Source organism: Taudactylus pleione, unplaced genomic scaffold, assembly GCF_031769625.1.
Source record: "Taudactylus pleione unplaced genomic scaffold, aTauple2 ptg001412l, whole genome shotgun sequence".
Classification (NCBI taxonomy): domain Eukaryota; kingdom Metazoa; phylum Chordata; class Amphibia; order Anura; family Myobatrachidae; genus Taudactylus; species Taudactylus pleione.
In genome coordinates this window covers 1,514,240-1,537,570 of record NW_028285812.1, presented here as the reverse complement: position 1 = coordinate 1,537,570, position 23,331 = coordinate 1,514,240, and the positions used below count along the sequence as shown (strand labels likewise).

Genomic DNA, 23,331 nt, shown 5'->3' with positions numbered 1-23,331 from the left:
GTGATGCTGTAGTAGTGAATGATCTATGTGCACTAGTCACCTGTGCTGCTGTAGCAGTGAATGATCTATGTGCACTAGTCACCTGTGCTGTAGTAGTGAATGATCTATGTGCACTAGTCACCTGTGATGCTGTAGTAGTGAATGATCTATGTGCACTAGTCACCTGTGCTGTAGCAGTGAATGATCTATGTGCACTAGTCACCTGTGCTGCAGTAGTGAATGATCTATGTGCACTAGTCACCTGTGCTGCAGTAGTGAATGATCTATGTGCACTAGTCACCTGTGATGCTGTAGTAGTGAATGATCTATGTGCACTAGTCACCTGTGCTGCTGTAGTAGTGAATGATCTATGTGCACTAGTCACCTGTGCTGTAGCAGTGAATGATCTATGTGCACTAGTCACCTGTGCTGCAGTAGTGAATGATCTATGTGCACTAGTCACCTGTGATGCTGTAGTAGTGAATGATCTATGTGCACTAGTCACCTGTGCTGCTGTAGTAGTGAATGATCTATGTGCACCAGTCACCTGTGCTGCTGTAGTAGTGAATGATCTATGTGCACCAGTCACCTGTGATGCTGTAGTAGTGAATGATCTATGTGCACCAGTCACCTGTGCTGCTGTAGTAGTGAATGATCTATTTGCACTAGTCACCTGTGCTGCTGTAGTAGTGAATGATCTATGTGCACTAGTCACCTGTGCTGCAGTAGTGAATGATCTATGTGCACCAGTCACCTGTGCTGCTGTAGTAGTGAATGATCTATGTGCACTAGTCACCTGTGCTGCAGTAGTGAATGATCTATGTGCACCAGTCACCTGTGCTGCTGTAGTAGTGAATGATCTATTTGCACTAGTCACCTGTGCTGCAGTAGTAGTGAATGATCTATGTGCACTAGTCACCTGTGATGCTGTAGTAGTGAATGATCTATGTGCACCAGTCACCTGTGCTGCTGTAGTAGTGAATGATCTATTTGCACTAGTCACCTGTGCTGCAGTAGTGAATGATCTATGTGCACCAGTCACCTGTGCTGCTGTAGTAGTGAATGATCTATGTGCACTAGTCACCTGTGCTGCAGTAGTGAATGATCTATGTGCACCAGTCACCTGTGATGCTGTAGTAGTGAATGATCTATGTGCACCAGTCACCTGTGCTGCTGTAGTAGTGAATGATCTATGTGCACTAGTCACCTGTGCTGCAGTAGTGAATGATCTATGTGCACTAGTCACCTGTGCTGCAGTAGTGAATGATCTATGTGCACTAGTCACCTGTGATGCTGTAGTAGTGAATGATCTATGTGCACTAGTCACCTGTGCTGCTGTAGTAGTGAATGATCTATGTGCACTAGTCACCTGTGCTGTAGCAGTGAATGATCTATGTGCACTAGTCACCTGTGATGCTGTAGTAGTGAATGATCTATGTGCACTAGTCACCTGTGATGCTGTAGTAGTGAATGATCTATGTGCACTAGTTGCCTGTGCTGTAGTAGTGAATGATCTATGTGCACTATTTGCCTGTGCTGTAGTAGTGAATGATCTATGTGCACTAGTCACCTGTGCTGCAGTAGTGAATGATCTATGTGCACTAGTCACCTGTGCTGTAGTAGTGAATGATCTATGTGCACCAGTCACCTGTGCTGCTGTAGTAGTGAATGATCTATTTGCACTAGTCACCTGTGCTGCAGTAGTAGTGAATGATCTATGTGCACTAGTCACCTGTGATGCTGTAGTAGTGAATGATCTATGTGCACCAGTCACCTGTGCTGCTGTAGTAGTGAATGATCTATTTGCACTAGTCACCTGTGCTGCAGTAGTGAATGATCTATGTGCACCAGTCACCTGTGCTGCTGTAGTAGTGAATGATCTATGTGCACTAGTCACCTGTGCTGCAGTAGTGAATGATCTATGTGCACCAGTCACCTGTGATGCTGTAGTAGTGAATGATCTATGTGCACCAGTCACCTGTGCTGCTGTAGTAGTGAATGATCTATGTGCACTAGTCACCTGTGCTGCAGTAGTGAATGATCTATGTGCACTAGTCACCTGTGCTGCAGTAGTGAATGATCTATGTGCACTAGTCACCTGTGATGCTGTAGTAGTGAATGATCTATGTGCACTAGTCACCTGTGCTGCTGTAGTAGTGAATGATCTATGTGCACTAGTCACCTGTGCTGTAGCAGTGAATGATCTATGTGCACTAGTCACCTGTGATGCTGTAGTAGTGAATGATCTATGTGCACCAGTCACCTGTGCTGCTGTAGTAGTGAATGATCTATTTGCACTAGTCACCTGTGCTGCAGTAGTAGTGAATGATCTATGTGCACTAGTCACCTGTGATGCTGTAGTAGTGAATGATCTATGTGCACCAGTCACCTGTGCTGCTGTAGTAGTGAATGATCTATTTGCACTAGTCACCTGTGCTGCAGTAGTGAATGATCTATGTGCACCAGTCACCTGTGCTGCTGTAGTAGTGAATGATCTATGTGCACTAGTCACCTGTGCTGCAGTAGTGAATGATCTATGTGCACCAGTCACCTGTGATGCTGTAGTAGTGAATGATCTATGTGCACCAGTCACCTGTGCTGCTGTAGTAGTGAATGATCTATGTGCACTAGTCACCTGTGCTGCAGTAGTGAATGATCTATGTGCACTAGTCACCTGTGCTGCAGTAGTGAATGATCTATGTGCACTAGTCACCTGTGATGCTGTAGTAGTGAATGATCTATGTGCACTAGTCACCTGTGCTGCTGTAGTAGTGAATGATCTATGTGCACTAGTCACCTGTGCTGTAGCAGTGAATGATCTATGTGCACTAGTCACCTGTGATGCTGTAGTAGTGAATGATCTATGTGCACTAGTCACCTGTGCTGTAGTAGTGAATGATCTATGTGCACTAGTTGCCTGTGCTGTAGTAGTGAATGATCTATGTGCACTAGTTGCCTGTGCTGTAGTAGTGAATGATCTATGTGCACTAGTCACCTGTGCTGCAGTAGTGAATGATCTATGTGCACTAGTCACCTGTGCTGTAGTAGTGAATGATCTATGTGCACTAGTCACCTGTGCTGCAGTAGTGCATGAGCTCGTGTATGTGGGCCAGTTTTCGGGAATTGGTCTCAGGGGGCAGGTGCAGGACGGGGAGGTGTTGGACTGTTGGCCGCTTCTTTAATAGCAGTTTCTCAATTTTAACTGTGTTCAAAGACTTTGGGACCTGGAATAAAGTACAAAGTAACAAAATAAGTACTTATGTCATTAAATAACAAAAGTCCGGTTACCAGTCCTGTCCCAGAGGAACCCCAGGCATACAATTCTGTTGCAGGGTCACCCCGAGCTTTCAGTGATGTTGCAGGGTCACTCCAAGTGCACGGTCCTGTCATGGGGTCATCCGGGGTGCATGGTTCTGTCGCAGGGTCACCCTGGGTGCACGGTCCTGTCGCAGGGTGACACTGGGTGCACGGTCCTGTCATGGGGTCATCCGGGGTGCATGGTTCTGTCGCAGGGTCACCCTGGGTGCACGGTCCTGTATTGCAGTGAGCTGTCCTATAGTGAGGTCAGCACAGCTGCATAGTCCTATGTGAAGATCACCTACCTGCACTTGGTAGGTCCTCTCAGCAGTCTTGTCGTGGTAACTGAGCAGATGTGGACCCTTTGTGTGATCAGTTCCCTCATCTTTGTCCATAATAAGGAAGATATTGTGCAGGTTCTGAGAGAGAAATTACATAAAGGTGACAAATCTGCCGGATCAGACTGATGACAATTACCCATTCCTCAGCCACTAGTGGTTGGTGTGCAAGTGGAAGGTGTGTGAGGGGATGGACTGTTAGTTGGCGGTTTGACTGAACAAGCGAGTGGCTGTGTGCGCGAGTGGCTGGTGTGAGTCTGGGTGGAGTGTGAGTGGCTGGTGTGCGAGTGGGTGGAGTGTGAGTGGGTGGGTGGTGTGCGAGTGGGTGATGTGTGTCTGGGTGGAGTGTGTCTGGCTGGTGTGTGAGTGGCTGGTGTGTGTCTGAGTAGAGTGTGACTGGGTGGTGTGTGAGTGGGTGGCTGGTGTGTGTCTGGGTGGAGTGCGTGTGGGTGGAGTGCGTGTGGGTGGAGTGCGTGTGGGTGGAGTGCGTGTGGGTGGAGTGCGTGTGGGTGGTGTGTGAGTGGCTGGTGTGTGTCTGGGTGGTGTGTGTCTGGGTGGAGTGCGTGTGGGTGGAGTGCGTCTGGCTGGTGTGTGAGTGGGTGGAGTATGACTGGATAATGTATACACAGACAGATAGAGATTACAATCTAGAGGACATTCACCTTCTTTTCTTTCTCTGAGAGGGAAAGTGACTCCATCACAGATATTAAGTGCTCAGCGATGGTGGGGTCCAGGCCATCCGCTCTGTGGTCTGGTACAATTTCACTTGGAGGTACTAGATCCTTTTCAGTAGCAACAACCTGTCAGAGGGGTAGACCGTGGTCACACTCAGGCCCCAGCTACCCTGCAGGAAGGTACTGACCACATACAGGAACCCCAATAAGAGTTTCTCTGCAGTGTCTGCAGCCTCATTACACAGAGGAGACAGAATAATGGAAACAGATCATCAACAAAAGTCTCCAGGCGGCTGGAGGTAACAGACCTGCTCCAGCATGCAGTGTACAATAACGGGGACAGACAGCAGCTCCTCGGGGACATCACTCAACAGGTCATTGTAAAACCTCAAATCCACCTCCAGTGATAGCGCCGGGGCCTCCACCTCTGCTGTACAGGAACGGAGAAAGACAGAGACATGACATGGAGGAACCCTACATAGAGAGGGCACGGACGTTCCTTATACAAGAATAGAGAGAGAGAGACACAGAGACATGACATGGAGGAACCCTACATAGAAAGGGCATGGACGTTCCTTATACAGGAATGGAGAGAGACACAAAGACATGACATGGAGGTGTGAAGGTCTGGGTTTGTTGTGGACCCGGGGTGGTGACAGGAGCAGACACAGAAGCAGATTTAAATAAAAGGTGGAGTTTTTAATAAGTGATCTAGCAGACATGGGAATGGCAAAAGAAAAAGTCCAGGTTTAGCACTAAAGTGCACTTGATAACTGTGGTGAAGCAAATAGGAGAATGTCCAGATAGTGACAGGCAGGAAGTGTTCTGTATGCAAGTTTGGTGAGCTGTAACGAAGTGCAGGCTGAGGTGATGAAGTCCAGCTGGGAGTTAGAGTGTGAGGCAAGGTGCAGGGAAACAGCAGAATCAGGTACTCAGGCAGGGGAAAGGTAAATGGAAGGTGCAGGGTGAGTCCAGCAGGTTTGGAGCAGGCAAAGTAACAAGCTAGTAGCGCTTCCAGGCAGACAGGTAAGGCACAGGTACTCTCTGACAGCCGCAGCTGAGAAACACGTTGCACTGGCAATGAATGAAGGCTCTGGACCTTCTTAAATACCAGGTGCCGCGCTGTGACTGGCTGGAAAGAGCACATGACCCACCAGGATTGGACAGCTTGAATCACATGACCTGAGGCAAGATGGCGGCGCCCATGCCAAATGGAACGGAAACACTACCAGGCCTCAGTGACAATGTGCCTGCACAGAACCACACGTAGCCAATGCCCCTTGCCAAACACCAGCACCGCTGCCAGAGACCCCTCACCACAATGACCTCACAGGTAATACCCGGTGACCACCATGCCAAGTAACCCTGGCCGTGACAGGAGGAACCCTACATAGAGAGGGTGCATGAACATTCCTTATACAGGAATAGAGAAAGAGACACAGAGACATGACATGGAGGAACCCCACTGAGAGGGGACGGATGTTCCTTATACAGTGTCACGACCCTGGTTAGCTTGTCATCTTTTTGCCTTGAGACTTACCCCTGTCGGCTGTCCTGTGGATCTGTGTGTGTCATTTGCCTGGAGGATCTTCTCTGATCATGCTGTGGCTCTCCTCTGTCTGTGAGCATTGCTAGTCTTGATTGGAATTGCAGATGTGGTTCTGATTCTCAGTGCTGTAGAGATGAATACTCCCTCTGCATGTTCTGCCTTCCACCACTCAGAATGCTACCTTCAGACCACCTGTCCGTATCCACCAATTGCTGCCAGACCCAGGGTATGTATTCTCCTCCCCTGATGGCATTCTGGGCCTGAACATCTCGTTACTTCCCATGTTGTATGGTTCGTGCTGCTACTGTGTACTAAAGTATCACGGGCTCCTGCTACTGCAATTCCTGGCAATCCAGAAAACCTGCTACTGCAATACCTGGCTGTCCTGAAAACCTGCTACAGCAATATCTGGCAATCCAGAAATCCTACCAGTTCCCAGGCCAGTGCATTATGTCCATTGTTGTTGCATGACTTATGATCCTAAGTTCCCTGTGTGTTACCAGTGCTTCCTAGCACAGTCCACTCCACGATACTCCAATCTGGAGTGATATTCCAAGTCCATTCCACGATACTCCAGTCCGGAGTGATATTCCAAGTCCATTCCACGATACTCCAGTCCAGAGTGATATTCCAAGTCCATTCCACGATACTCCAGTCCGGAGTGATATTCCAAGTCCATTCCACGATACTCCAGTCCGGAGTGATATTCCAAGTCCATTCCACGATACTCCAGTCCGGAGGGATATTCCAAGTCCATTCCACGATACTCCAGTCCGGAGGGATATTCCAAGTCCATTCCACGATACTCCAGTCCGGAGTGATATTCCAAGTCCATTCCACGATACTCCAGTCCGGAGTGATATTCCAAGTCCATTCCACGATACTCCAGTCCGGAGTCAAGTTCCAAGTTCGCCAGTTCAACTCAGCAAGTCTTCCTGCTGGTCAGGTTCCTCCAAGTCTTCTACTAGTTCCACTCCAACGTTACAAGTTTCCTGTTCTTGTCATTTATCACCAAAGGCAGTTCTCACTGCTATACAATTCTTTTGCAAATAGAGCTATTTACCTCAAGCATGGTTCCAGTCAAGCCGGTCTCCGCTGAATCCACTTCAACACCTGAGTCAAGTAATTCTCAAGCACCATTTGTGACAGTATGTTCAGGCCTAACGATGGTGGCGGATCAAGCATATAATACTGGACCAACTGCTTTCCGTAACCTGGTCGCTCGCCTGGATTCACTGGAGGCCGTACAGCATCAAGTGCTACAGCTTTTGCAAATCCTGAATAATTGGCTAGATGGTACTCAAATCACACCTGAACCTCTAAATACCTTCCATCAACTACTGGAGCAGCTACAGAGTTTACTCATCAAAATTTTTCCGATAGTTCCCGAGCTTCTTAGAGCTACCCCTATCTCAACCAGAACCTCTGCCTTGGAATCCCTAAGAAAGAAGGGTTCTTCCAAACCAAGTAATGTGAGACATCAAAGTTACCCGCGTCCCAAGCTTCCTGTGGCTGAACACCAGCGGCGCAAAGAATTACAGCTCTGTCTCTATTGTGGGGGTTCTGACCACTTCATTAAAGACACTTCCCTTTGCAGCTCCAGCAGTGGTTCCAAGTGTCAGCGTCTCAGTGCCCGTTCCGGTCCCAGCCCGGATTCTGCCCGTTACGGCCCCAGCCCAGATTCTGCCTGTTCCGGTCCCAACCTGGATTCGGCCCGTTCCGGTCCCAGCCCGGATTCTGTTTGTCCCAGTAGGGGACTCCAGTTGGCAATCCCAGGAGGGGTCTCCAGAGTCTCAGCCCCAGGAGGGGTCTCAAGTCTCGCACCCCAGCAGGGGGCCTCAAGTCTCGTAACTCAAGAGGGGGTTTTGAGTCACTCACCCCAGGAGGAGGTCTCTGTTCCCGCATCCCAAAAGGGGGGTTCCTGTTCCATACCCCAAAAGGAAAAGCCGAGGCAGCTTCCCCAGAAGAGGATTTTAGGTACCATACTCCAACAGGGAGTGTCAAGTTCTGTACTCCAGGAGGGGAACTTAAGTCTCTCACCCCAGGAGAGGGTTACAAGAATTCGCCCCAGGAGAAGGTCTCAAGTCCCGCACCCCAGGAGGAGGTCTCAAGTCCCGCACCCCAGGAGGGGGGTCTCAAGTCTCATGCCCCAAGAGGGGTTTCTAGTCCCATTCCCCAGAACGGGGGCTCAAGTCTCGCACCCCAGCAGTGGGTCCAAGTCTCGCACCCCAGCAAGGGGTTTCAAGTCTCGCACCCCAGGAGGGGGTCTCAAGTCTCGCACCCCAGGAGGGGGTCTCAAGTCTCATGCCCCAGGAGGGGGTTTCAGGTTCCAGTTCCCAGGGAGGAGTGTCATGTACTACTAATTCTGATCGTGGTTCCTGATCAGCATCCCCTGTGAATATCGTTCCTGTGAATGATGATCTCTGTAATCTGTTTTCAGCTTTGGTTGTTGATCCAACTGACTCTAGCTCCTCTGGCCTCCTTCCAGTTCCATCAACTGGTCCTAATACCAAACATCTATCAGCTTCAGTTATTTAGACTCCCCATCTATCGGAGCATCCTCAAGTTTCCTCCAGCCCTGCACCTGAATGTGCCCCACAATCCTCGAACACACAGAATTCGTCAGATATTTTGATGGGGACTTATTGTAATACTTTGCATTATTGGAGCAATATGGAGTGATATTCCAAGTTCATTCCACGATGCTCCAGTCCGGAGTGGTATTTCAAGTCCATTCCACGATGCTCCAGTCCGGAGTGATATTCCAAGTCCATTCCATGATACTCCAGTCCGGAGTGGTATTTCAAGTCCATTCCACGATACTCCAGTCCGGAGTGATATTCCAAGTCAGTTCATCAGTTCAATCCAAGGTATTCCAGTCCAGAGCCAAGTTCCAAGTTCATCAGTTCAATCCACGGTATTCCAGTCCAGAGTCAAGTTCCAAGTTCGCCAGTTCAACTCAGCAAGTCTTCCTGTCAGTCCCGGTCCGGTTCCTCCAAGTCTTCTACTAGTTAAACTCCAACGTTACAAGTTTCCTGTTCTTGTCATTTATCACCAAAGGCAGTTCTCACTGTTATACAATTCTTTTGCAAATAGAGCTATTTAGCTCAACCATGGTTCCAGTCAAGCCGGTCTCCGCTAAATCCACTTCAACACCTGAGTCAGGTAATTCTCGAGCACCATTCGTGACATACAGGAACAGAGAGAGAGAGAGATACAGAGACATGACATGGAGGAACACTACATAGAAAGGGGGAATGGACGTTTCTTCTACAGGAGTAGAGAGAGAGACACTGAGACATGACATGGAGGAATCCAACAGAGAGAGTTCGTACGTTCCTTATACAGGAACAGAGAGAGAGATGCAGAGACATAACATGGAGGAACCCTACATAGATAGGGGGTATGGACATTCCTTATACAGGAATGGAGAGAGACACAGAGACATGACATGGAGGAACCCTACATAGAGAGGGGTATGGAAGTTCCTTATTCAGGAATAGAGACAGAGACACAGAGACATGACATGGAGGAACCCTACTGAGAGGGCACGGACGTTCCTTATACAGGAACAGAGAGAGAGATACAGAGACATGACATGGAGGAACCCTACTGAGAGGGCACGGACGTTCCTTATACAGGAACAGAGAGAGAGATACAGAGACATGACATGGAGGAACCCTACTGAGACGGCGTATGGCTGTTCCTTTTATGGAAACAAACACATTTTCATCATTATTTATGAGGCACAACATAATATTGCAACAACCAGACAAGTTGGTACAAGAAATCATAAAAAAATCATATACAGAACATGGACATATGGAAGATAGAGAAAGTTCTGCCTCTTAGAATTCACACTCTCACTCTGCTAAAACTGTGACAGGGATGTGTAGTTCCACAGTATTAATAATACCTAAATGTTGAATATTCCTAGTAATGCTGAGACAACAGGAGCTCAAATGGTACATCCTCACACCTGCAATACTCCCACCTATACTACTCACACTGGTACACCCTCACACCTCCACTACTCCTACCTATAAGACTCACACAGGCACATCTTCACACCTACCCTACTCCTACCTATACTACTCACAGGCACATCCTCACACCTACCCTACTCCTACCTATACTACTCACACTGGTACACCCTCACTCCTATACTACTGACACTGGTATACCCTCACACCTCCCCTACTCCCACCTATACTACTCACACTGGTACACCCTCACACCTCCCCTACTCCCACCTATACTACTCACACTGGTACACCCTCGCACCTACCCTACTCCCACCTATACTACTCACACTGGTGCACCTACCCTACTCCCACCTACCCTACTCCCACTGGTACACCCTCGCACCTACCCTACTCCCACCTATACTACTCACACTGGTACACCCTCGCACCTACCCTACACCCACTGGTACACCCTCACACCTATCCTTCTCCCACCTATACTACTCACACTGGTACACCCTCGCACCTATCCTACTCCCACCTATACTACTCACACTGGTACACCCTCACACCTACCCTACTCCCACCTATCCTACTCACACTGGTACACCCTCACACCTCCCCTACTCCCACCTATACTACTCACACTGGTACACCCTCACACCTCCCCTACTCCCACTTATACTACTCACACTGGTACACCCTCACACCTACCCTACTCCCACCTATACTACTCACACTGATACACCCTCACACCTACCCTACTCCCACCTATACTACTCACACTGGTACACCCTCACACCTATCCTACTCCCACCTATACTACTCACACTGATACACCCTCACACCTATCCTACTCCCACTTATACTACTCACACTGATACACCCTCACACCTACCCTACTCCCACCTATACTACTCACACTGATACACCCTCACACCTACCCTACTCCCACCTATACTACTCACACTGATACACCCTCACACCTATCCTACTCCCACCTATACTACTCACACTGGTACACCCTCACACCTACCCTACTCCCACCTATCCTACTCACACTGGTACATCCTCACACCTCCCCTACTCCCACCTATCCTACTCCCTCCTATACTACTCACACTGGTACACCCTCGCACCTACCCTACTCCTACCTATACTACTCACACTGGTACACCCTCACACCTCCCCTACTCCCTCCTATACTACTCACACTGGTACACCCTCACACCTACCCTACTCCCACCTATACTACTCACACTGGTACACCCTCGCACCTACCCTACACCCACTGGTACACCCTCACACCTATCCTACTCCCACCTATACTACTCACACTGGTACACCCTCGCACCTATCCTACTCCCACCTATACTACTCACACTGGTACACCCTCACACCTACCCTACTCCCACCTATCCTACTCACACTGGTACGCCCTCACACCTACCCTACTCCCACCTATCCTGGGGGCGGAGACTCTGCAGTGTGTGCTGTCTGAGCTGTGAGGAGGTTGTGTGGAGGAGAGCTCTAGCTGCTGCAGGTGTGTCCCGTGTCTGCAGGGAGACTCCCTGCTGGCTTCCCCAGGGGGATGGATCCTCCTGGGGGAGAGTGCTCCCGACGTTCAGCCCGTGGCTCGGGCTCTAAAGCAAAAGCCAAAGCAAAGACTCCTGGTGTCCGGATAACTAGTGCGGCAGGCCAGTCCGGATCATCAGGAAGCAGCATGAGTGACAGTGGTGGCAATATCATCAGCCCGGCTTCTGTGCAGTTGGAACCACAGCTTGTTCTCCCTATGTCTGAGGGTGCTCCCCTATGTGATGGAACAAAGGGTCGAGCAGTGCTGGAAGCTACCTACCCTGTCGGTGTGGGCCCAGTGAAGAAACTGGAGCCACAGTCGGATTCCCACAAACTCTCCCTGGGTGCTCCCCTGTGTGATGTAACACAGGGTGGAGTGACAGCAGCTACTGTCTGCCCAGGGGGCAGTGAAGTATGTGGGGGGCTGAAGCCCCTTGATGCCTTGGAGAATGTTCCTGGATCCCCTGGTGATACTGGGGATGAAGAGGAAGATGAGGAGGAGGAGGAATCATTTGATAGCTTCTCTATTGAGGAATTACAAAGAGAGGCAAAGTGTATACAGACCAGAATTAATGATAAGAAGAAAAAAAGAAATACCTGCTATAAATGGGAGAAACCAGTGTTAAAAGAAGTGATTGAAACCCTTTCTGTAACTCTGGGAAGGGTTAAAAGTAAATTGCAAGAAAAGCGCTTGGAAAAAAAGGAAAAGCAGATGCAGGCAGCAGTGAAAGGGTTACCAGTTCATGCAAAGGTCCAATCAGGGCCGACACCCATGGAGACAGGTGTTATCAGTGTACCTGGTGATTGCAGCAGCAGCATCTCACAGCCTGTCTGTGCAACTTAAAGTGAAACAAACCTACCAGCTGATGTCCAGGCAGAGTGTATGCAGCTGGAGGCAGCAGCAGTAGCTGAGTGTAATACAGCTGAAGATGCAGTAAATATGGAGGATAAAGTTATGTCAGAGGTGTCTGGTGCTGTGATTGCTGATTCCCAGGAGAAGTCCGTGGCAGGGGACACAGTGGAGATGTCTTGCGAGCCTGAGGTGGAGGATGTTGCGGAAAAGGGCACTTTTGGTGAGCCGGCTGTCCTGCAGGTGAGTAACAGTGTGCCGGGTGCTGGGGGTAAGGCAGGTAAGAAGTGGCCGGTGACGGCTGAGCCTGACAGTGCCCGGCATGAACTATTTCCACCTGTAGTGATGGCAGATGGCGGAGCCAGGAACACAGAGGGCGCGGTGTTCCAGGCTCAAATGGAGGTTATGTCGGAATTAAGGCTTGAGGAAGCTTTACAGAAAAGTGGCACTGAGGGGGGATCTCCAGGTGAATCTGCAGTGGCAGGTGAATTACCTGTTGCTGGGGAGGCTCTGGGCATTGTACCCGGAGACGTGCAGGGTGAGAAGGTTATAGGTACAAGGAGGTTGCCGCATGGTACTGGTTTAGGAGGGCGCATAAAGGAAAGACAATTTGCACAAGGAATGCCTGCATTAGAAAAGACTGGGCTGCCGGAGGAGCAGATTAAAGTAATAGAAACTGTTTATGGAGATAAAATGCTTGTACCAACCAGGGCTGCAGAGGCTGCTAAAATAATTTGTGATGATGTAAGAAGGAGAGAGGGTGGGGGGAGTGTGGTAACAAACGTATCGGACAAACAGACTGCTCCTGGAAGTATATCGTATGCTAAAATGGTGACAAAATCTAATGCTTTCAATATGAATGTGAATAATGCTGGTCCACAAATGCCGGGTGCAGCAGGCCAGGTTGGAAAAAGGAGAAATTTAATCCAGTTCCGATGGGCAGGAGAGGGGGAAGTTCCTACAAAGGAGACTTTCTTAAAAATGATTTTTGGTCTGGGGTTTAAACCCTCAGATTTATATGCTTGCATACACCCGGTCAAATCTGCAGAATTTGATTTGAGTTTTTTATCCTACCAGGGACTACAAGTGTTCTGGACAAAATGGCAGGCATGTAAAATGTCAAAACCATATGATATGTACAGAGTAAATTTGGTTACAAAGCATGATAAAGTGAAGGTGCATATTCTAGTGAGGAATGAGTCCATTCCTGTCCAAGATATTGCGTACTGGTTGTCCAGATATTGTGATATACAGTCTGACCTAAGCAAATCTGGATATACAATGGGGTATGGGGGGGGAGCTTGGGAGGCCCTGGTAAAGCTGCGTCATTCTGACAGAGGATTCATCCATGTACCGTCCGCTGCGTACATTGGCAGGGATCGAGTACAATGCTTCTACCAGGGTCAACCAAGAACCTGCTTTAAGTGCGGGGATTTCAGGCATCTGAGCAGCGAATGTAACATGATAAAATGTTCATTGTGTAATAAGATCGGTCATGTATCAAGAGAATTTGGGGTGGTCAAATGTAATTTATGTGGGGAAGAAGGCCACCCGTATAGCAGGTGTCCTCGGGCCAGCCATAATAGTGGGCAGGAGGTTAGGCCAGAACCAAGAAGGGAGGAGGAGGTGGTGAGACAAAAAGAACCACTAGGTGTAGATGAACATGTAAAGCAGGTGCAAGGGAAACAGGTAGAGGAGGCACCTTTTCAAGAGGTAAGGAGAGGAAATAAGAAAAAGAGGAAAGGTGAAGATGTGCAAGTTGTGCTAAGCAACAAATTTGATGTATTTTCCTCTGATGAGGAGGAAGTAATGAGGAGTGGGGGTGAATTGATTTTGGTAACAGGGAAGGATAAGAAGCAAGCAAGGACAGTAACAAAGAAAGTTAATAAAATTGGAGGGGGGGAGGAAAAGAATAAAAGGAGGAGAAAGAGATCAGATCAGGAGGAAGGTGATGGGGGAGGGTTTGGAGTGTGACCCTGCTGGAACCCTGCTAGAAGAGGAAAATATGTGCAGTTTAGGGAGTGTGCTGGAGGAAGTGACGGTGATAGAGGAGACCCAGGGTATGGAGGAGGATAGGGTGGCTCAAGGTGTGTCCCAAGGCTCCTGTGTAGGGCCGAGTGAGGTACAGGTACCTGGTGCTGAAAATCAGGTTATCAAGTTTGTACCCAAACCTCCTGATCCTGGGCCTTCTCGTACGGGGGAGAAGGTCCCTGTAGATTGTCAGGGAGTGAGGGAAGAAGGGGTAGTGACAGTTGTCACTATGGAAGGGAAGGCTGGCCCGAGTAGGGTTTGCTTGTAGTTTTGTGGTGGATTTGGTGCTGGGAATTGTGCAAGGTAAAAGTAAGCAAGGTCTTGCATTTAATAATCTATACATCATGGATCCCCAACCCATACGATGTGCCACGATTAATGTGGCTTCCGTAGTTTCTGAACGTGCTCGTATAATGGCCTTTGATTTTTTCAACACGGTTGAGGTTGATTTTTTGTTTTTGCAGGAGACTAGGATTAGTAAGTTGGATCTCCTCCACAAAGTGAAGCGTGAGTGGAGGAGGGGTCCTTCTTACTGGTCTCTTGCGGCCGAGCCGTACGGTGGGGTGGCAGTGCTTTTTACTGACATTGTAACTGTGTACAAGTTTATAGAGCTGAAAGCAGATAGATGTATGATCTTGGATATCAACATGAAGGGACAGGACCTTAGGTTAATTAATATTTATGGTCCTCAGTCACAGTGGGATAGGAAATGTCTCTTCATGGAGATAAAACCTTTTCTTTTTACGGCCCAGCAAGTTATCTTTGGTGGTGATTAGGCCAAAAGATAGGGGAGGTTCAAAGAAAACTCTGGGCTATGATTAGACAGGCGGGCCTGGAAGATGTGCGTATTCAGCATTTCCCAGACTTCACAGGTTTCACCTTTTTTAGTGGTAGTCATAGATCTAGAATAGATAGTTTTTTTTGTTAAGGAATCTTCAAAGACCTCATCTTTAGGGGTGAGGTTAGTGGAGTTTTCTGATCACGCTTTTCTCTCAGTAACTTTGAATGCCTCAGAAACCCCTCAGAAAGGGCGGGGCCTGTGGCGATTGAACTCAGAGCTTCTGGAAGAAGAGAGCGTTAGACAATCCTTTAGGGTCTTCTTTCAATCTCAGGAGACACTTTTGGAGGCGGGTTGGAGTAGATCTGAGTGGTGGGAGGTGATTAAAAAGAGAATCCGGAAGTTTTTCCGTGGGTCTATTGCTAAAAAAAACTTGTTAAGACGTAACATCTACCATAGCCTAAGAAAGAAATTGGATCTCTTGATCTCTGAGGAGGGAGATAGTGGGGAAATCTCCCGGGTGAAGGCTCGGATGAAGGAGTTTCAGTACAACCGACTGGCATCCTCAGTTCTGGAGAGGGATTATGGAACATACCACTCGAAAGATCCCTACCAGAGCTGTAGGAGGTCAGTTGATGCTAAAGAGATCAGGGGACTGAAGGATGGACAGGGTGTTCTTCATATTGATAAGAAGGGCATTCTGGAAGTGATTGAGTCCTATTACTCAGATCTTTTATCTGAGCATTCACTCATCAGGGAGAGGATGGAGGAATTTCTGAGGAGGACACCAGGTTTGGGTTCTCAGGTTGTTGCTTTTGGATCTTTAGAGAGTGATATAACGGCAGAGGAAGTTAAGATAGCGATAGAAGGATTAAACTCCAAAAAATCTCCAGGACCGGATGGTTTAACATCTGAATTCTATAAGACCTTTTCAGACCTCTTAATTCCTCGCCTTGTGGAAGTATTTAATGAGAGCCTGGATGAGGGAGTCCTCCCTCCTTCCATGAGGTTATCTGCCCTTATACTACTGTCTAAAGGAAAAGATCCATCCCGTATTGAGAACTGGCGCCCCATAGCCCTTCTTAATAGGGACAGGAAGATTTTGGCAAAGGTACTGTTCAATAGGCTATCGGAATTTTCCGAGCTGTTGCTTTCCCCCTCTCAGCACTGTACGGTGAAAAGCCGTAGCATCTTTAGTGCTGTCCTAGGTGTCCGGGAGGTCATTGAGCGGTGCAGGGCTGAGAAGTGTGGAAAGTATTTACTGGCATTGGATCAATCTAAGGCTTTTGATCGGGTAAACCATGAGTACCTTTGGGCCCTACTGAAAAGGTATGGTCTTCCAGAACGGGTGGTGAATTGGCTGCAGGCTATTTATCGTCAGGCCGAGAGCTTCGCACTTGTAAATGGTTGGGTGGGTCCCACTTTTGGGGTAGGCTCTGGTGTTCGTCAGGGATGCCCCCTGAGCCCCCTCCTATATGTTTTTGCGATTGACCCCTTCGTCAGAAGGGTAGAGAGCGGAACTGCAGCTGAGCCCAGAGTTTCCGCTAAAGGTGGTGGCCTACGTAGATGATGTCATGGTGGTTCTCTCCTCATGGACAGAGGCCTGTGATGTGGAACATCTTATCTGTGAATACTCTGAAGCCTCGTGCTCCAGGGTAAACCGTGAAAAGTGTGAAGTTTTCTGGATGGGGGAGGAGGGTGATGAATTTTGCCTTCCGACAGCTTCCCTCGGGCCAGTCAGCAGATTAAAATTCTAGGCATAACATTTGACCATGGTGACTATGCCTCCCTGAACTGGGATAAGAAGCTGGAAGATGCTACCAAGAAGGTAGAGTGCTGGAAGTTATCTGTGAGGGAAAGGGTTGACTTGTGTAAGACTTACTTGATTCCGATTTTTTTAGATGTCAGTTATGTGTGTTTTTTGCCTCAATCTATGTGGTCCAGATTGAATTCCTTGTTTTTCCTTCTTTTGTGGGGAAACGGGGTCAATATTGTCAGGAGAAAAATCACCTACAGACCGAGGAAAGACGGGGTTTAAATATGGTAAACCCCGTTGTCTTTTTTGTAACAGCCTTTTTAAAATTTAATCTTGGGAGTTTGATTTTAGATGCTCCCCCTCGGTGGGTAGAGGGATTTAGATTCTGGATGTTCCCCTTCCTCAGGTTGTGGCTAGAGGGTGGCCAGGTGAAAAGCTTTCGGATTCGGTGTGGTTACCTCCCGATCTATGTCATCCAGAGTTTGAAGGTGATGAGGCATTTTGGCATGGTGGTGAGTGAAGTCAAAAACTGCTCTAGAAGGGAGGTGGAGAGAAGAATTTTGAAGACTCACTTCCATGACCAGCTGTCCCTGAGGGACTGTAAATGATACAGCCGCAGTTACACACAGAAAATAGGCATGCAGATACACCCGCAGTCACACACACAGAATATAGGCATGCAGATACACCCGCAGTCACACACACAGAATATAGGCATGCAGATACACCCGCAGTCACACACACACAATATAGGCAGGCAGATACACCCGCAGTCACACACACAATATAGGCATGCAGATACACCCGCAGTCACACATACAGAATATAGGCATGCAGATACACCCACAGTCACACACACAATATAGGCATGCAGATACACCCTCAGTCACACACACAATATAGGCATGCAGATGCAGCCGCAGTCACACACAGAATATAGGCATGCAGATACACCCGCAGTCACACACACAGAATATAGGCATGCAGATACACCCGCAGTCACAAACACAGAATATAGGCATGCAGATACAGCCGCAGTTACACACACAGAATATAGGCATGCAGATACACCCGCAGTCACACACACAGAATATAGGCATGCAGATACACCCGCAGTCACACACACAGAATATAGGCATGCAGATACACCCGCAGTCACTCGCACAGAATATAGGCATGCAGATACACCCGCAGTTACACACAATATAGGCATGCAGATAAACCCGCAGTCACACACACAATATAGGCATGCAGATAAACCCGCAGTCACGCACACAATATAGGCATGCAGATACACCCGCAGTCACACACACAATATAGGCATGCAGATACACCCGCAGTCACACACACAGAATATAGGCATGCAGATACACCCGCAGTCACACACACAGAATATAGGCATGCAGATAAACCTGCAGTCACACACACAGAATACATGCATGCAGATACACCCGCAGTCACACACAGAGAATATAGGCATGCATATACAGCCGCAGTCACACACACAGAATATAGGCATGCAGATACACCCGCAGTCACACACAGAATACAGTCATGCAGATACAGCCGCAGTCACACACAGAATATAGGCATGCAGATACAGCCGCAGTCACACACAGAATACAGGCATGCAGATACAGCCGCAGTCACACACAGAGGATATAGGCATGCAGATACACCCGCAGTCACACACAGAATACAGGCATGCAGATACACCCGCAGTCACACACACAGAATATAGGCATGCAGACACACCCGCAGTCACACACACAGGCATGCAGATACACCCGCAGTCACACACAGAGGATATAGGCATACAGAGATACAGCCGCAGTCACCCACAGAGGATATAGGCATGCAGATACACCCGCAGTCACACACAGAGGATATAGGCATGCAGATACACCCGCAGTCACACACAGAGGATATAGGCATGCAGATACACCCGCAGTCACACACAGAGGATATAGGCATGCAGATACACCCGCAGTCACACACAGAATACAGGCATGCAGATACACCCGCAGTCACACACAGAATATAGGCATGCAGATACACCCGCAGTCACACACAGAATATAGACATGCAGATACACCCACAGTCACACACACAGAATATAGGCATGCAGATACACCCGCAGTCACACACAGAGGATATAGGCATGCTGCATTGCACAGGCAGCTCCTGCTGATTAAAATAACTATTCACATTTGAAGGTAAAAAGTTGCATGAAAAGACGCTCGGCGCTACTGAGTCACATGGAGCTCCTGCGTTATGCATACCGCGACTTGTAGCGCACGGAGGATAGATGTACTGTACGTGGACACATCTGTATTCTGACAATGTTTACCAGGGACAGTCAAGGACAGCTCCTACCCATTATTTTATAGACTGTATTTATATAAATGTTACTTGAAAGCTGACTGGTTGCTATGGGCAACTTCTCCACTAGTTCACTCCTCCATCTTTACACTGCTTGATAAATAGCCCCCTGAATGTGTGGAGTGTATCTGAGTGAAGTCACAGATAACACCAAGGCTAATAAGAGTAAGGTTCCCCCGGTCTGCTACACATACCCTGGGGTGGTGTAAGATTCGGCAGGGAGACGCTGGGATGGATCTCGTCCTGATGACCTTTCCTTTTGCCAGTCGCAGATGATGGATAAAGTGCAGCAGGTGCCTAAAACATCAGAAAGAGCAATATAATAATGACGGACACAATATATCCTCCTGTTACTGTACATGTCCCCGATGCTGAGACGTACAGCTGAGGCCGGGGAGAGCTTCTATAATGATGGTGACCTGGGGGATACCTGACAGCCAATCAGAACACAGTGCTGAGACGTACAGCTGAGGCCGGGGAGAGCTTCTATAATGATGGTGACCTGGGGGATACCTGACAGCCAATCAGAACACAGTGCTGAGACGTAGAGCTGAGGCCGGGGAGAGCTTCTATAATGATGGTGACCTGGGGGATACCTGACAGCCAATCAGAACACAGTACTGAGACGTACAGCTGAGGCCGGGGAGAGCTTCTATAATGATGGTGACCTGGGGGATACCTGACAGCCAATCAGAACACAGTGCTGAGACGTACAGCTGAGGGCGGGGAGAGCTTCTATAATGATGGTGCCCTGGGGGATACCTGACAGCCAATCAGAACACAGTGCTGAGACGTACAGCTGAGGCCGGGGAGAGCTTCTATAATGATGGTGCCCTGGGGGATACCTGACAGCCAATCAGAACACAGTGCTGAGACGTACAGCTGAGGGCGGGGAGAGCTTCTATAATGATGGTGACCTGGGGGATACCTGACAGCCAATCAGAACACAGTGCTGAGACGTACAGCTGAGGCCGGGGAGAGCTTCTATAATGATGGTGACCTGGGGGATACCTGACAGCCAATCAGAACACAGTGCTGAGACGTACAGCTGAGGCCGGGGAGAGCTTCTATAATGATGGTGCCCTGGGGGATACCTGACAGCCAATCAGAACACAGTACTGAGACGTACAGCTGAGGCCGGGGAGAGCTTCTATAATGATGGTGCCCTGGGGGATACCTGACAGCCAATCAGAACACAGTGCTGAGGCCGGGGAGAGCTTCTATAATGATGGTGACCTGGGGGATACCTGACAGCCAATCAGAACACAGTACTGAGACGTACAGCTGAGGCCGGGGAGAGCTTCTATAATGATGGTGCCCTGGGGGATACCTGACAGCCAATCAGAACACAGTGCTGAGACGTACAGCTGAGGGCGGGGAGAGCTTCTATAATGATGGTGCCCTGGGGGATACCTGATAGCCAATCAGAACACAGTGCTGAGACGTACAGCTGAGGCCGGGGAGAGCTTCTATAATGATGGTGCCCTGGGGGATACCTGACAGCCAATCAGAACACAGTGCTGAGACGTACAGCTGAGGCCGGGGAGAGCTTCTATAATGATGGTGCCCTGGGGGATACCTGACAGCCAATCAGAACACAGTGCTGAGACGTACAGCTGGGGGCGGGGAGAGCTTCTATAATGATGGTGCCCTGGGGGATACCTGACAGCCAATCAGAACACAGTGCTGAGACGTACAGCTGAGGCCGGGGAGAGCTTCTATAATGATGGTGCACTGGGGGATACCTGACAGCCAATCAGAACACAGTGCTGAGACGTACAGCTGAGGCCGGGGAAAGCTTCTATAATGATGGTGACCTGGGGGATACCTGACAGCCAATCAGAACACAGTGCTGAGACGTACAGCTGAGGGCGGGGAGAGCTTCTATAATGATGGTGCCCTGGGGGATACCTGACAGCCAATCAGAACACAGTGCTGAGACGTACAGCTGAGGCCGGGGAGAGCTTCTATAATGATGGTGCCCTGGGGGATACCTGACAGCCAATCAGAACACAGTGCTGAGACGTAGAGCTGAGGCCGGGGAGAGCTTCTATAATGATGGTGCCCTGGGGGATTCCTGACAGCCAATCAGAACACAGTGCTGAGACGTACAGCTGAGGCCGGGGAGAGCTTCTATAATGATGGTGCCCTGGGGGATACCTGACAGCCAATCAGAACACAGTGCTGAGACGTACAGCTGAGGCCGGGGAGAGCTTCTATAATGATGGTGCCCTGGGGGATACCTGACAGCCAATCAGAACACAGTGCTGAGACGTACAGCTGAGGGCGGGGAGAGCTTCTATAATGATGGTGCCCTGGGGGATACCTGACAGCCAATCAGAACACAGTGCTGAGACGTACAGCTGAGGGCGGGGAGAGCTTCTTTAATGATGGTGACCTGGGGGATACCTGACAGCCAATCAGAACACAGTGCTGAGACGTACAGCTGAGGCCGGGGAGAGCTTCTATAATGATGGTGCCCTGGGGGATTCCTGACAGCCAATCAGAACACAGTGCTGAGACGTACAGCTGAGGCCGGGGAGAGCTTCTATAATGATGGTGCCCTGGGGGATACCTGACAGCCAATCAGAACACAGTGCTGAGACGTATAGCTGAGGCCGGGGAGAGCTTCTATAATGATGGTGCCCTGGGGGATATCTGACAGCCAATCAGAACACAGGCCTTCATTCAGAGGCGGCCGTACGGTCTACGACCGCCTCGATGTTTGTCAAGTGCGCATGCGCACGAGGGAGCCGGCTCCTTCGTGCGCATGCGTGAGACCCGCTACGACCGACAGCGCCGGTCGTAGCGGGTCTCTTTCCAAAGGGGGCTAGCTGTCGATGTTGATTGACAGCTTGCCCCGCTTGGAAGGCGGGCCGGGGGGGTGACAGCCCAAACGGAGGCGTTCCCATGGGAACGCCTACCGTTTGGGGGAGGCCCCACTGACATCACTAGTGATGTCAGTGGAGAGCTTCCAGCTCTGACAGAGCCAAAAGCTCTCCGGGGCTTACGACAAGTGAGACCCTACCCTAGGGTCTCGTCGTAAGCCCCGATGGTCGCGATGGTCTCTGACCATCGCGACCATCACCCTAGCGGTTGTTAGAGCTGTGGGTGTAAACCCACAGCCTAACGACCGAAACAGAGGTGGGCGGTCAGGATGCAAGCGGCCGCCCAGTTTCTGAGCGACTTCTTGCATCCTCCGACCGCCTCAGAATGAGGCCCACAGTGCTGAGACGTACAGCTGAGGGCGGGGAGAACTTCTATAATGATGGTGACCTGGGGGATACCTGACAGCCAATCAGAACACAGTGCTGAGACGTACAGCTGAGGCCGGGGAGAGCTTCTATAATGATGGTTCCCTGGGGGATTCCTGACAGCACTGAGAGGGCAGCCAATCAGAATACAATACACGGGGCCGGGCAGCCTTCAGTGAACATTACAGTGTGTCCAGGTATCTCAGGTACAGTAGCTTCAGTCAGATAAATGTAAAGTTAAGCTGCGTACACACGGTACGATTTCAATGAACGATAACGATATCATTGGTGGGTCATGCATGCAGGCCAAAGTGGACTATGTAGTTCATATTCCAAAGGGGTTTGCGGTCGTCGGTCGTTCATCGTTGCTGATATCTTTTGTGTGTGGATAAACGTTATCGTTCATCCAACACACTGGGAAATTCAAGGGAGATCGTTCAGCGATATCGTTCGCTGAACAGATTGTCCCGTCTGTACGCACCATTAAACGCAGCCTGTTCACAGCAACCTCTTTACGTTTAGCAGGGAACTTATATTATTGGATAAACATCAAATCCAACATAATTACTGGAACTTGTTTTTTTTTTTTAATCCACTTAACTACCACCGGTATCTTTTATTTACTGCGAGTATTACTGCCATGTAAGGGTGAGAGGATGACCCTATATTCTTGTTATAGGAATATACCTGGATGATATAATATTGCTAGGAATGCGGCTTACACAGGTCACCATGGGGCAGCGCTACCACTGTAAAACTAAGGGCGAGACCATTCATTAGCCTGGGCCAAGCGCAATTAGCCTAGGAAAGTTTACCGTCACGTAACATACAGTGCGACTCGGGTAGAAAGCACTTTAGTGGTGGAAAATTATTTTTTTTAAATCACGCTACCCAGAATCCCTT

At 49.2% G+C, this 23,331-nt stretch overlaps 1 protein-coding gene across 2 annotated transcripts in view; it reads right to left on the bottom strand.

Moving 5' to 3' along the window:
* Positions 1 to 23,331, bottom strand: part of SPAG17 (sperm associated antigen 17) — a 274,579-nt gene that overhangs the window by 111,883 nt on the left and 139,365 nt on the right. The window contains exons 9-13 of one of the 2 annotated variants that reach the window (XM_088463601.1): positions 19,369 to 19,471; positions 4,597 to 4,718; positions 4,277 to 4,414; positions 3,582 to 3,695; positions 3,053 to 3,203 (exon numbers count right to left, since the gene is read on the bottom strand). In XM_088463601.1, the coding sequence (XP_088319727.1) occupies positions 3,053 to 3,203; positions 3,582 to 3,695; positions 4,277 to 4,414; positions 4,597 to 4,718; positions 19,369 to 19,471 (628 nt within the window). The remainder of the gene's footprint in view (positions 1 to 3,052; positions 3,204 to 3,581; positions 3,696 to 4,276; positions 4,415 to 4,596; positions 4,719 to 19,368; positions 19,472 to 23,331) is intronic. The other variant, XM_088463602.1, reaches the window with a different exon arrangement.